The sequence below is a fragment of the Piliocolobus tephrosceles genome, chromosome 18, assembly GCF_002776525.5.
Source record: "Piliocolobus tephrosceles isolate RC106 chromosome 18, ASM277652v3, whole genome shotgun sequence".
Taxonomy (NCBI): domain Eukaryota; kingdom Metazoa; phylum Chordata; class Mammalia; order Primates; family Cercopithecidae; genus Piliocolobus; species Piliocolobus tephrosceles.
Genome location: NC_045451.1, coordinates 48,863,818 through 48,879,787, shown reverse-complemented (window position 1 = coordinate 48,879,787; position 15,970 = coordinate 48,863,818). Strand labels below are relative to the sequence as shown.

The following is a 15,970-nucleotide window of genomic DNA, read 5'->3' as shown; positions in this document are numbered from 1 at the left end:
GCCACCCAAAAAACAGAACATAATTTTTTCTCAGCGCACTTAATCTAAAATTGATCACATAATTGGAAGTAAAACACTTCTCAGCAAATGCAAAATAACTGAAATCATAATAAACACTCTCTCAGACCACAGTGCAATCAAATGAGAAGTGAAGATTAAAAAGCCCATTCAAAATCACACAACTACATGGAAATTGAACAACCTGCTCTTGAATGACTCCTGGTAAACAATGAAATTAAGACAGATATCAAGAAGTTCTACGAAACAAATGAGAACAAAGCAATAATGTATCAGAATCTCTGTGATACAGCTAAAGCAGTGCTAAGTGGGAAATTTATAGCACTAAATGCCCACATCAAAAAGCTAGAAAGATCTCAAATCAACCTCCTAACATCACAACTAAACGAACTAGAGAACAAAGAGCAAACAAACTCGAGCTAGCAGAAGACTAGAAATCACCAAGCTCAGAGCAGAACTGAAAAAGATAAACACAAAAAATCACTTCCGAAAAAATCAATTAATCCAGGAGCTGTTTATTTTTTAAAAAAAGAATCAATAAAATAGACTGCTAGTGAGTCTGATTTAAAAAAGAGAGAGAGAAGATCCAAATAAACACAATCAGAAATGATAAGGGGGATACCACCACTGACCCCACAGAAATACAAACAACCATCAGAGAATACTATAAACACCTCTATAAAGTCTATAAAGACTGAACCAGGAAGAATTTGAATCCCTAAATAGACCAATAACAAGTTCTGAAATTGAGGCAGTAATAAATAGCCTACCAACTAAAAAAAGGCCTAGATTCGGATGGATTTATAGCTGAATTCTACCAGAGGTACAAAGAGGAGCTGGTACCATACCTTCTGAAACTATTCCAAACAATTGAAAAGGAGGGATTCCTCCCTAACTCATTTTATGAGGCCAGTATCATCCTGACACCAGAGATACAGCAACAACAACAACAACAACAACTTCAGGTCAATAGCCCTGATGAACATCTATGCAGAAATCTCAGTAAAATACTTGCAAACCAAATTCAGCAGCACATCAAAAAGCTTATCCATTATGATCAAGTCGGTTTCATCCCTGGGATGCAAGGCTGGTTCAACATATGTAAATCAATAAATGTAATTCATCATGTAAACAGAACTAAAGACAAAAACCACATGATTATCTCAATAGATGCAGAAAAGGCCTTTGATAAAATTCAACATCCCTTCATGTAAATAACTCAATAAATGAGATATTGAAGGAATATACCTCAAAATAATATGAGCTATTTATCACAAACTCACAGTCAATATCATACTAAACAGGCAAAACTGGGAAGCATTCCCCTTGAAAATGGGTACAAGACAAGGATGCCCTCATTCACCACTCTTATTCAACATAGTGTTGGAAGTTCTGGCCAGGGCAATCAGGCAAGGGAAAAAATAAAGGGTTTGCAAATAAGAAGAGAGGAATTCAAATTGTCTTTGTTTGAGGATGACATGATCTATATCTAGAAAACCGCATCAACTCAGCCCAAAAGCTTCCTAAGCTGATAAGCAACTTTAGCAAAGTCTCAGGATATAAAATCAATGTGCAGAAATCACAAGCATTCCTGTACACCAACAACAGACAAGCAGAGAGCCAAATCATGAATTAACTCCCATTCACAATTGCCACAAAGAGAATAAAATACCCAGGAAAACAAGGGAAATGAAGGACCTCTTCAAGGAGTACTACAAACCACTGTTCAAGGACATCAGAGAGGATACAAGCAGATGGAAAAGTGTATCATGCTTATGGATAGGAAGAATCAATATCATGAAAATGACCATAATGCCCAAAGCAATTTATAGATTCAACACTATTTCCATTAAACTACCACTGACGTTCTTTGAAGAATTAGAAAAAACTATTTTAAAATTCACATGGAACCAAAAAAGACCTCACATAGCCAAGACAATCCTAAGCAAAAAATAAAACAAACCTGGAAGCATCATGTGGCCTGACTTCAAACTATACTATAAGGCTACAGTAATCAAAACAGCATGGTACTGGTACAAAAATAGGCACATAGACCAGCAGAACAGAATAGTGAACTCAGAAATAAAAACACATATCTACAATCATTTGATCTTTGACAAACTCGACAAAACAAGCAATGGGTAAATGATTACCTATTTAATAAATGGTTCTGGGAGAATTGGTTAGCCATATGCATAAAACTGAAACTGGATTCCCTCTTTACACCTTATACAAAAATCAACTCAAGATTAATTAAAAACTTAAATGTAAAACCCAAAACTTTAAAAACCCTAGAAGAAAATCTAGCCAATACCATTCAGGACATAGGCATGGGGAAAGACCTTATGATGAAATTGCCAAAAGCAATTGAAACAAAAGTCAAAACTGACAAATGGGATCTAATTAAACTACAGAGCTTCTGCACAGCAAAAGAAAGTATCATTAGAGTGAACAGGCAACCTACAGAATGGGAGAACATGTTTGCAATCTATCCATCTGAAAAAGGTCTAATATCCAAAATCTACAAGGAACTTAAGCAAATTTACAAGAGAAAAACAACCCGTTAAAAAAATGGGTAAAGGATATGAACAGACACTTCTCAAAAAAAGGCATACATGTGGCCAACAAATATATTTTAAAAAGGTCAACATTGCTGATCATTAGAGAAATGCAAATCAAAACTACAACGAGATACCATCTCACGCCAGTCAGAATGGCAGTTATTAAAAAGTCAAGAAACAACAGATGCTAGTGAGGTTACAGAGAAATAATTCTTTTACACCGCTGGTAGGAGCATAAATTAGTTCAATCACCGTGGAAGACAGTGGCAATTCCTCAGAGATTTAGAACTAGAAATACCATTTGACCCAGCAATCCCATTACTGGGTATACAAGCTAAGGAGCATAAATCATTCTATTATAAACATACATGCATGAGTTATGTTCATTGCAGCACTATTCACAATAGCAAAGACATGGAATCAACCCAAATGCCCATCAGTGATAGACTAGATAAAGAAAATGTGGTACATATACACCATGGAATATTATGCAGCCATAAAAAGGAATGAGATCATGTCCTTTGCAGGGACATGGATGAAGCTGGAAGCTATTATCCTCAGCAAACTAACCCAGGAACAGAAAACCAAACACTACATGTTCTCACTTATAAGTGGGAGCTGAACAATGAGAGCACATGGACACAGGGAGGGGAAGAACACTTACTGGGGCCTGCAGGGGGAGGGCAGAGTGGGGGAAAGCATTAGGGAAAAGAGCTAATGCATGTTGGGCTTAATACTTAGGTGATGGATTGACCATGGCAGGTGTTTACCTATGTAAAAAACCTGCACATCCTGCACATGTACCCTGGAACTTAAAAAAATAAAATAAAATAATTATTTAAAAAATGAAAAATACACCCCCCAAAACATTTGTCTTCTTTTTATTCTAAGAAACATGTCCTCAATGAACTGTAAATGTTCTATCTAGAACAGGCCAGTTACAGCCTGGGTGATTAAGAATTTATTTTAAAATTAATACATTTCTGAAATTACATATCATAAACCCAGATTTTATGTTAACAATATACTATTGATACAATATACTACATTATATCTTTATTATTATATATCTTTACTATGTTAACTATTAATGATATGCAGGATTTAGTTCAAAATAGAAATAGTATTGACATCATAAACTAATGATGGAGTATAAATATAGCTTATATAGTTTACTATATGATTTACGTTCAGTCCTCACCTTCAGTATTTGTCATTTTACTTTCATGACAACTTTCACTGTTCTCCTTAGAGGCTCCACATAGAACCAAACTTTGAGATGTGGCATTGCCTTTTAAAAAGAAAAAACACATATTTTAGTGAGTAGTTAATATTATAGAAAATTTTAAAATAAGCACCACCATGTAAAAACTATGTTAGGGAAGTGCTCTCCTTAAAAGAAAAACAACTATGATACAAATATTAATCAAAACCCACAGTATAATATCTTCAGATATTTTCTCTCTGCTCTTCAATTGATTTGACTCTTTCATAAGAAGGTATTCAAAATAGCATGAGACTGTTAAAAACAAACAGGTAAGTCATTATGTGTTGATACAGAATGTATCCAGGATACACTATGTGAAAATTAGCAAGGCAGAGATTTGTGTGTAAGCTTTGTCACCATTTTTTTAAAAAATGAGATGTGTGTGTGTGTGTGTGTGTGTATATCTACACACACACATATATATCTTAACTATGTTAACTATTGATATGTAGGATTTATTTACAATTATATATCCTATATAAGTTATGTAGGATTTATAATTATAAATACATAAGATATGTAGGATTTATAATTGCTAGATTAAGAGACTGTTGTTTTTAGAAAGAGGACATGTAGAGACAGGGGAAATGTTTCATTTCACAATCTCTGAGGAAGTGTTTCCAAATTCTAAAACATAAGGATATATTATCATTTATTTGACATTTTCTTATAAAGCTAAATATATCTACACTACAATGCAGCAGCTCCAGTCCTAAGCTTTTAACAAACAGAAATGAAAGTATAGGCCCACAGAAATATTATCCCAGGCCATTTATATAGCTTTATTCATAACAGTGAAAACTGGAAACAACCTAAATGTCCATCGGCAGAAAAAGAGATTTAAATAAATACTCTGTAGTTATGCAATAATATAATGTGGACCAGTGAGAAAGAATGAGCTGCAAATACATGGAGTAACATTGGTGAATCTCAAAAATATATTGATACATTTAATTTCATTATTATGAGGTCCAAGAAAAAGACAAAACTAAGCTATGGTGATAAAAATCAAAATAACAGTTGCCTATAGTAGGCAAGAAACTTTCAGGGGTGATGGAAATTTTTTCTAGCTTGAATGGCATGGTGCGCGCCACCATGCCTGGATAATGTTTTGTATTTTTAATAGAGATGGGGTTTTGTCATTTTGGCAAGGCTGGTCTTGAACTCCTGACCTCAGGTGATCTGCTCATCTTGGCCTCACAAAGTGCTGGCATTACAGGCATGAGCCACCATGCCTGGCCAGAAATAAATAATTCTAAAACTGCAAAAAGTCCCCTTTATATATCAGCCACTCCAACCCACAGGGGCTTGTTTACTATAGAGCACTAGAAGCAAATGTCCAATTTTCCAAGCTGCTGAGCTTCTGGCATTGTAACCACAACTTCATATTTATTATACTATGATACTTAATCTTTACAATAACACACATTAATTTTCATTTTACACATGAGCAAAATGTGGCCCAGAAAGGTAGTGAACCAAACCAGGTTGACAAAGTTTGTAAGTGATAGAACTAAAATTTAAACTTTGTTTCTAGTTCCAGTCTTTCAACTACACTAGCACTCTTTAAAACCTGTTTAAAATATATAATTCCAAGAGATTCTTGTAAGTATGGAAAGATGCAGTTCTATACTCAAATAACATATTATTTAAGAAGGTTTTTTCATTGCAAGACTTGTTAGAGTTTTCAGTGCTAAAGCTTCATCAAAAAAACCTTCAAGAAAAATATAAATTATACAAAATTTCTCAGTTTTATTTTACCTCAGAATTATTTTTTCCCTAAGCATATCTTGGAATATATATTAAATAGCACACTCTTTGAATATGTCCCAAAGCACATTATCTCCCAAATTTGGGAAGAAATAGAATTCAGAAGAGGATTAAACTTGTTAAATTATATAAACCAGAAAAATTCCTATTATAAATGTATAATTCAATACACAATAATACTGTATTTAACACATATTTCTTGGAATGGCAGGCTAGGTTTATCAGATCTACTTTCCACTGAAAATAGGAGATATACACACACACACACACACACACACACATATATGAACAAGATAGTTATAAACTACTAGGACAAAAATCTAAAGAAGAGCAGAAACTATACTTTTAAGTGGAGCACAGGATGCAAAATGACATTTGACACAAAAGTCATTGACAATTCCTAGAAAGTTTGGGCTGGGTTTGATGACTTGTAAGTTTTACAAAATAAAAAGACAACCTAGTCTCAGGGTCCATAGACAAAATTTAAGTGATTTGTGAAATTGGATGGGGAAAAAATTACTCGAGTTTCAAAATATTTCTGTACCTCTTATAATATATTTAAAATATAATTTTAATGACAAATAATAAAAATATAATTTTCATTCAGAGAGTATCAGCTTCAACAGGCTTCAAAAGGGTCTATAGCACAAAAAAATTAGAATGCCTTGATTCCCAACTAAATTGTAAAACTCATTTTAAGTTTGGATAGCAAATGGCTACAGCCTCAGGGTAAAGGTTAACCAGAAATAACCACCCCAATGGCCTCTACCAGAACTCAAGACATTGTAGAGATATTTTCTCTGAGTATACACTAAACATACAAAAATAAAAGCAAAAGCAGAAAACCTCACCCCTGTGACATTAAAACTTTGGCTGTTCATCACTTAAATTTGCAGATTGAGTTTTCAACATTGGACACTCCACCGAAGCCTCTATGCTTGAATTTGTTTTAAGTTTGTGCCATATTGGTACAGCACTATGTTCCTGACAGAAGCAAAAACAAGTATACTCTGGAAGAAGTCATCTGTATTTTAAGCATCATGGAACACCCATGAATAATTTTTTAAAAGCAATAAGGAGTACAGAGTCAAAGTAATCAAACACAAAAGAAAAGTAGAAACCATAACTTAAATAACATACAAAAATCAATTCCAAGTGGATTGAAAATCTAAGTGTAAAAGTCAAAACTCCAAAATGCTTAGAAGATGATTTGGACTAATATCTGCATGACCTTAGACTAGGATTTTCTTGAATAATACGTAAAAAGCTTTGACTTGAAAAAATAATAAGAACCCTTGTGCATCAAAAGGCAATATAAATAGATTAAAAATAAAAGGCATAAATGTAAAAAAATAATTAGTTAAATATATGACTGATTTAGAACTAGTATTCATACTATACAAGAAATTCCTAAAAATCAATGTAAAAAAAGACAAACAACTCATTAGAAAATCAGAACAAAGATACAGTCAGTTTGCAAAAGTGGAACTCAAAATGCCAAAAAAGCACATGAAAAAATTTTCAACATCAGTAATAATCAGGGAAATTTAAATTAAAACCACAATAAGACATTGCTACATAGTATGGGGACTGTCAATACTTTAAAAGTCTAACAATGTCAAGTGGTAGGAAGAAAATGGAGCAACTTGAATATTCCTACACTGTTATGTCACTGTAAATTCATGTCATTATTTTGGAACGTAATGCAGCGTTATCAAATAATGTCAACGACAGATATACCATATACTTATCAGTTCTGCTGATAGGTATGCCTTAGAGAAACTCACACAGGATGTATGTACAAGAATGTTTTCAGGAGCATTATTCAAAATAACAAAAAATGTAATGAATGGTATTGGACAATGGTACAGCAAAATGGATGAAAGCCACAACTTACACTGAGCAAAAACGGTAACAACAAGGATGAAGATAACAAGCAATGTTGAACAAAGGCAGCAACATACATATATTAACTCAGTTTAATTTCAATTAACAGGCATGCAAAATTAAATTATATCTTTAGGGATGCATACATATGGAACACTACAGTTAAAATTAAAAAGAAAAGGAAATTAGCACCACAAAAGCCCAGGTAGTGGAGGGTATAAAGTATTATTCAGGAGAGTACAGGGAGACCATCTGAAACTCTGGGCATGTCTATGTGTGGAGTGAGTGAAGGTGACACAGATGTTTCCTCATAATCATTTATGAAAAAAACCCACATATTAAGTTTGTACACTCTTAAGCATGAATTATTCAAAATGAAAAAGGGAACACAGGAAATGGAGTATATAACATACACTAGCAATAGATAAGTATTTTTTTAAAGAAGTGTTACAATTATATTCATTGACAGAACATCAATTAGGAAGAACAGAAGAATGCCTGAAATTATTTTCATGCTTATAATTTTTTGAAAAAAATTAATATGTGACAGAAAAAAAGAGATAAAAATTATATATAGTAGCTTTTGGATACCTTCATTTGTCCTTGACCATGCCTTTTCTCTGAGAGCCTTTACTTTCTGACATGTTAAACCTATAAAAGGTAAAATAAAATAAAGTAAAATATTTGCTTCCTGAGTCAAATACTCTGCCCTATATTGCACTAGTAAGGGTACAGAAAGAAAATAAGCATTCGAATAAAGACATATATGCTAAATTACATAAGAAAGGGCTGAGGGGGTAAGTAGAAGAGAAAGACAAAGTTTGATGGTGTTTCTCTGCAAAAGGGTGTTTGATGGAACACACTGGAAGGAAATGGGAGGTCATCTTGGGTGACATTCTAGGATGATAAATAGATTCACAATTTTAATAGAAGCTTTCTGTGTCATTTCTCGGTTTAGTGTTCAAGAGAACTTAAATGAAGGTTTAATCTAATTTCCAACGTTATATTATATATGGATTTAAGAAATCCAACAGTATGGTAAGAATGGCCTTGTGACATAGCCCAGTTTACTGAAAAAACACAATACATGAAGAAAGATAAATGCAATTATTTATGCATGTCATAACTGCATCTCTAGAAAATCCTCAGTACAAAATCAAACTGATTAAAGAGAGTTTACATATATGTCACAAATAATACAGCATGATTTTTATAAAAGACAGCATTGCCAACACCAATGACATAAAAATAAACCCTAAAGACGTATCACTATAGTTACAAAAGTATAACCTATGTAGGAACATATTTAATAATTATATCTAGGCTTTAAAAAAATTGTGGTAGTATAAAATGTTACTAGAACATAAAAAAATGTTGAAACAAACAAGAATGTAAATTATGGTTCACATTAGGAATATAAACATTGTAAAAGTATCTCTTTTTTCTGGTTTAATAACCCATAAAAATATTAGGCCTATTTTATTTGTGACTCAATAATTAATTTTAAATTTTAAAAATGAGCAATAATATCAAAAAATCAAGAAATCATGGCAAATATGTGTACATGTTTGTAGTGGAGAGAGGGACTTGTCCTTTAAATATCTGAATATGTCTAATATTCTAAGGATATATTTCAAAGACTGTTGCAAGAAATAAATGTGTAGATCAATGAAAAGAAACAGTTTCTTTATACAAAAACAGACATATGAAAATAAATTAGATTCCATAAGATATGATACCCACAAAAATTAAAAATTTTAAAAAGCTATAATTTTACAAATATTTTAGGTATCTCAAAGAATTCTTTTAAAAAATTTAGATTCACGCTAGAAAATCTACAATTTACAATTATAAAATTGAGATTTGTGCTAATAGGAAATCATCATATGAAATGCAAAAACCGAATATCCCAAAGTTCAGCATTCATAATGATTTTCCTAAATTACCAAGATAAATTATGACGTCTCTCTCCTTCAACACACAAGTTTCATGAGGGCAGGGAGTATATCTACTTACAGCCACTGTATTTTTGACAAGTAGCAAAGAACCCCAGACATAGTAAGTGTTAATACATATTTACTGAATGAAAAATACAGTAACAGGAGGAATAAGGAAACATATTAGAGTGAAATAATGACCACACCAAGAATAAAAGCATACTTCTGAGATACTGTAAGTTCCGTTCTAGACAACTGCAATAAAGTGAGTCATACAAAGTGTTTGGTCTCCAAAAGCATAAAAAAGTTATATTTATACTATACTGTAGTCTATTAAGTATGTGATATTATCTCTAAAACAATAAAGTATTTCTAAACATTGTCTAAATATTGTTTAGGTCTAAACCATAAAAAGATACTTTAATTAAAAATATTTCAGTTTTAAAAAGTTAATGATTGGCCAAGGTGGGTGGATCACCTGAGGTCAGGAGTTTGAGACCAGCCTGACCAACAAGGTGAATCTCTGACTTTACTAAAAATGCAAAAATTAGCTGGGCTAATTTAGCTGGTGGCAGGCACCTATAGTCCCAGCTATACGGGAGGCTGAGACAGGAGAATTGCTTGAACCCAGGAGGCGGAGGTTGCACTGAGCCTAGATTATGCCATTGCACTCCAGCCTGGGCAACGGAGCAAGACTGTCTTAAAAAAAAAAAAAAGAAAGAAAGAAAGAAAAAAAGTTAATGATCATGTGAGCCTTCGGCAAGTCACAGTCTTTTCACTGATGGAGGGTCTTGTCTCAATGTTGATGGCTGCTGACTGATCAAGGTGGTGTTTGCTGAAGGTTGGAGTGTCTGTGGCTATTTCTCAAAGTAGGACAATGAAGTTTTCCTCATGGATTAACTCTTCCTTTTAGAAAAGATTTCTTTGTAGCATGTGATGCTGTTTGATAGCATATTATGCACAGTAGAACTTCAAAATGGAAGCCAATTCTCTCAAACCCTGTTGTTAATTTATCAATTATGTTTATGCAGTATTCTAAATCTTTTGTTGTCATTTCAACAATGTCTACAGTATCTTCAACAGAAAAAGAGTTCATCTTAGGCAACCACTTTCTTTGCCCATTCCCAAGAAGCAACTTCTCATCTATGAAACTTTTATCATGAGATTGCAGCAATTCAGTCGCATATTCAGGTTCCATTTCAAATTCCAGTTCTCTTGCTCTTTCCACCACATCTTCAGTAACTTCCTCCACTGAAGCCTTGAATCCCTCAAAGTCATCCAGGAGAGTTAAAAGCAATTTCTTCCAAATTCCTGTTAATGGTATTTTGACCTTCTATCATGAATCATGAATATTCTCAATGGTATATACTTTCCTCAAGGTTTTTTTATTTATTTTACCCAGATCCATCAGAGGAGTCACTATCTATGGTAGCTATAGCTTTATGAAATGCATTTCTTAACTAATAAAACTTGAAAGTTAAAATTACTCCTTGATCCACAGGTTGCAGAGTGGATATTGTGTTAGCAGGTATGAAAACAACATTAATCTCCTTGTACATCTCCATTTCAGCTCTTGGATGTATATGTTGTCAGTGGAAGTAATATTTTAAGGATATCTTTTTTTTTTTTTTATGAGCAGTAGGTCTCAACAGTGGGCTTAAAACATTTGGTAAACCAAGGTACAAACAGATGTACTATCATTTAGGCTTTGTTGGCTCATTTATAGCACACAGGCAGAGAAGATTTAACATAATTCTTAAGGGCCCTAGGATTTTGGGGAAGGTAAATAAGCATTAACTTCAGTGATCAGTTGCATTAGTTTCTGACAAAAGACTCAGCTTGTCCTTTCAAGCTTTGAAACCAGGTATTTATTTCTCCTCCCTAGCAATAAAAGTTCTAGATGGCATCTTCTTCTGATAAAAGGCTGTTTTGCCTATATTGAAAATCTGTTGCTCAGCATGTCAATTACCTTCATCAATTAGCTTAGCTAGATTTTCTGGATAACTTGCTGCTTCACTGTGTACGTTTATGCTATGGAGATGACTTTTTTCCTTAGACTTCATGAACCAACTTCTGCAAGCTTCCAACTTTCCTTCTGCAGCCTCTTCACCTCTCTTAGCCTTTACAGAATTGAATAGAGTTAGGGCCTTGCTCTTGATTAAGCTTTTGTTTAAGGGAATGTTGTGTCTGGTTTGATATTCTATGCAGACCACTAAAACTTTCTTCATATCAGCAACAAAGGTGTTTTGTTTTCTTATCATTCATATGTTCACTGGAGTAGCACTTTTAATTTCCTTCAAGAACTTTTCCTTTGCATTTACAACTTGGCTAACAGCTTGGCACAAGAGACTATGCCTTCAGTCTATCTCAGCTTTCAACATGCCTTTCTCACTAAGTTTAACTATTTCTAGCTTTTGATTTAAAGTGAGAGACACATAATTCTTCCTTCCCCTTGAACTCTTAGAGGGCATTGTAAGGTTACTAATGGCCTAAGTACAATATTGTTGCGTCTCAGGGAACAAAGAGGCTACAGGAGAGAGAAAGAGATGTGGGGCACAGACAGTGGAACAGTAAGAACACATGCAACATTTATTGATTAAGTTAGTGTCATATGTGTGTAGTTCATGTTACACCAAAACAATTACAATAGTAACAACAAACACCACTGATCACAGGTCACCATAACAGATAGGCAAATAATGAAAAAGTTTTTGAAATATCGCAGGAAGTATTAAAATGTGACACAGATACATGAAGTTTTTCTACATGTTGTTAGAAAAATGCCAATAGACTTGCTGGAAGCAGGGTTGCCACAAACCTCAAATTCAAACAAAACAAAACAAAACAAAACACAGGATCTGTAAAGTGCAATAAAGTGAGGTGCAATAAAATGAGATGTGCCTATAGTCAGTTTCTACAAAAAGCTGCACAAGAAGCAGACCCTGAAAAACATTGGTTCAAATAAATTCATGCTCTAATTCATGTTTCTGCCTTGGTGGATAACTGTATTGTTACACAATATTCCAGGAACAAAATTCCAACAGCATGTGCTCATCAAAACCACTCTATCAGTAAACAAATTTTCTAATGTAAATTCCTGATGAACTCCAGAATTTAAAATTTTTCAAAAGATACTAAAATTATAAAAGTTAACATGATATATATATAACATTTAGTGATGCATTTAGATTGAATAATTTAATAATATATGAAACATGATAATTTTATCTTCTTTGACTCAAGATAGAAATTCATAAGGTCGATGACCAATTATTTTCACTAAATATGACACAAAAAGAAATAATATATAAAGGTTTCAGGTTTTATTTATATAAGTTGAAAATGTTACCTATTAACAATCCATCATCAGAAGGTCCAAATGAGAGAAGATTAAATAATTAAATGAACACATGGAAATTATTTATATTCTTTGGTAATAAAAATATAAAGTAGAGCAATTGTGGTCATTTTCTATTTAATAAACTAGCTATTTAATAATAATCAAATAAAATCTGGTATTAATATGTTGCGGTAATAGTGATACACAGTTGAATGTGAGGTACATTTGTGGAAGACAACATAAAATAAATAATGAAGGCCATACAAATGTTCACAGCCTGTGTCCCCCAAATTCCAATTCTGAATACTTAACTTGAAACAAAAACCAATAAAAGACAAAAGTTAAAAAGAGATATCAAAGAAAATGATAAAGTAAGGACCTTTGAAAAATCTACCTCTCCATGAATGCAAAGATTAAAAAAGGCAAAATTGTCAGAATAAACATTTTCAGAATTCCAGAAATATAGCAAAGGCTTCCAGCAACCGTGTGAGCAACTATTCAAGAAAAACAGATACATCTTGGTAAGAACACAAACATTTGTGGCATTTTAACTTTCCTTGGTCCCAGTCCTGACTCCAAAGGTCAACAGAGCCTTGAAAAATAAAGGTCCACATTTAAGACATCAGAGGAGGAAGAAGAGAGTTTGAGTTTTCTGCAAGCCTCATTCCTAAAGAATCGTCACTTTCAGACATATCTGGTTATGTCCTGCAAGACTTCACTTCCAAAACTGCGAGCATGATCAGGAAAAAGTCAGGCTAATATTATTAGAAAGAATAGATGTAAAGGAATTAGCATCTATCAAAATCCAACTCTTCTAGAGATATCTTACATTTCTGAGACATGAGAATTTACATATTACACTTATCTATTCAGTGGTTCGTAACCAGAATAGTATCTGGATTTTGAGGACTTTGTTGTTGTTGTTGTTGTTGTTGTTGTTACTGTTAGAGGAGGGGTCTCATTATTTGCCCAGGCTATACTCAAACTCCCAAGCTCAATCAATCCTTCCACCTCAGCCTCCCAAGGAGCTGGGACTACAGCTGCTGCACTGCGATGCCTGGCTTCAAGGAAATATTCGTAAACATACATGTCCAGGCTTTATTAGACTTACTCTATCAAAATCTTCACGGGAGAGCCTAGACTTGTAGATTTTTAAAAATTTTTCCTCAGGTTATTGTGATACAAATTCTAGCTGAGAACTAGTGCAACAGACAATTACTTCAGTCTCATCTCTCACCCGTATGACCAATTCCCTTTATCATTTGAGGATTTGGAACACACACACACAAAGACTCATGAAAGCCTTAATCTCTCACCTCTGGTTGACCTTGAGACTCTGCATGTGCCAGAAGGAAAGGCTAAGGCTGAGCTGTCAAGTCCTTGGATGAGTGTTGAAGATATATCCTAACATGCACATAAAGATGCTTAGCAAAGACTGAGAGATTTGATTCCAGCAATGTAGAGAAGTATCTGTTTAATCATTAATTGACCATTAAGCCAACTGGATAGAGATTTCAGTGGGTGGCCACAGAGGACCAAAAAAAATACAGGCTTCAGAGAACTAATTCAGAAAAGTTGCTAAATTAACAACTACAAAAATCAGCAGGGAAAGCAAACCCTAGAGAAGAAGAGGAATCTGATGTCCACAAGTTTTCACATTCTATTATTTTAAATGCCCAGTTTTCAACAAAAATGTATGACATCAAAGCAAAGCAAAACAAAACAAAACCTAACAAATGGTTCACATAGAGGAATAAAACAAATAGACCTCTGTCAAAATCAGTTTGGAAATTACAGTTACACTTTGACACACAAAAATCTTGAAAGTCAGCATTCGATTTTTCTTAAAAGAAAAAACTGAAAGGAAAAACTCAACAATTTTTCTTAGGTCCATCAGGAAATTAAGGTTACAATGCAAACTGACACCCCAAAAACTGGAGGGTCAGGCTAATGCAGAAGTTGCTGGAGCCAAAAATGGGTAGAAAAGTGTAAAATCTAATTGATTAACTATTGGAGGCTGAGTGTGGACTAGTTTGAGAGTTAAAAACTTCTGGGGAGTCAGTCTTAGAGGGCCAAGTATATTTTTACTTTTATCTCCAGCTCCACCATATTCTCACAGTTGAAATTTGGGGAATAATACTTCCTACTTCTAGAAGGGGAAAAGTAACTATTTTCGATTATTCCCAGGGTAAGAACTGCCATTTTGAAATATGCCTGGAAGGTTCTGTCTATCACTACCCCTCAAGGGAAACTACCTTAACAGAGACTAACCAATTGAGAGAAGGGAAATACTCACTTCAGCCCCTCTAGACTTTCTGTTAAACCTAAGGTGGAAAGAAGTCTGAGAAGCATGAGATAACATTACGCATTTGTCAAAACCCACAGATCTGTACCACGCAAAGAATGAGCCACGGACCTTAGTTCATAAAAATGTATCAATATTGGTTTATCAACTTTAACAAATATACAACACTAATGCGAGATGTTAATAATATTGGAAACCATGAATGTAGGTTAGGAAATAGTATATGAGAGCTCTGTATTACGTACCAGCTTTCCATAAACCTGAAAATACTCTAAAGACAGTCTACTAATTTAAAAAAAAAAAAAAACAAGTGAAAGGTCACTTCACAGTCACTAGGAGGCTATAATAATAAAGCAAAAACCAACCAAGAAACTAATAACTTTTGGTAGGGATGTGGAGAAACTGGAGTCCACGTATTTTGTATTATGAAATGTAAACTATGGGTGTTTCTGTGGAAAGCAATTTGGCAATTACTAAGCAAGTTAAACACTGAATTACAAAATGACCCAGCAATTCCATTCCTAACTATACACTCAACAGGAATGAAAACATATGTTTGCACAAAAAGTTGTGCTCAAATATTCATAGCAGCATTATTCATAATAGCCCTAAAATAGAAACAACTAAAACATCTATCTACCTATGAATGCATAAACAATATGTAGAATATTCATAAAGAATATTATTATTCAGTCATACAAAGGAATTAAATATGAATACAATTTACAACATGGATCAACCTTAACAGCATTATCCTTGTTGAAAAGGTGAAAGGCATGCAGAGGCAACTGTTTATCAAATCATTGATATGAAATATCTAGAGTGAACAAATCCATAGAGCAAGAAAACAGATTTGTGGTTACCAGAGGTTGGGTAGAGGAGGGA

General features: G+C 33.7%; 1 protein-coding gene across 6 annotated transcripts in view; it reads right to left on the bottom strand.

The window, feature by feature from the left end:
- Positions 1 to 15,970, bottom strand: part of CCDC178 (coiled-coil domain containing 178) — a 525,224-nt gene that overhangs the window by 472,260 nt on the left and 36,994 nt on the right. For all 6 annotated transcript variants that reach the window (XM_023207480.2, XM_031934542.1, XM_031934544.1 and 3 more), the window contains exons 4-5: positions 8,095 to 8,154; positions 3,781 to 3,870 (exon numbers count right to left, since the gene is read on the bottom strand). In XM_023207480.2, the coding sequence (XP_023063248.1) occupies positions 3,781 to 3,870; positions 8,095 to 8,154 (150 nt within the window). The remainder of the gene's footprint in view (positions 1 to 3,780; positions 3,871 to 8,094; positions 8,155 to 15,970) is intronic.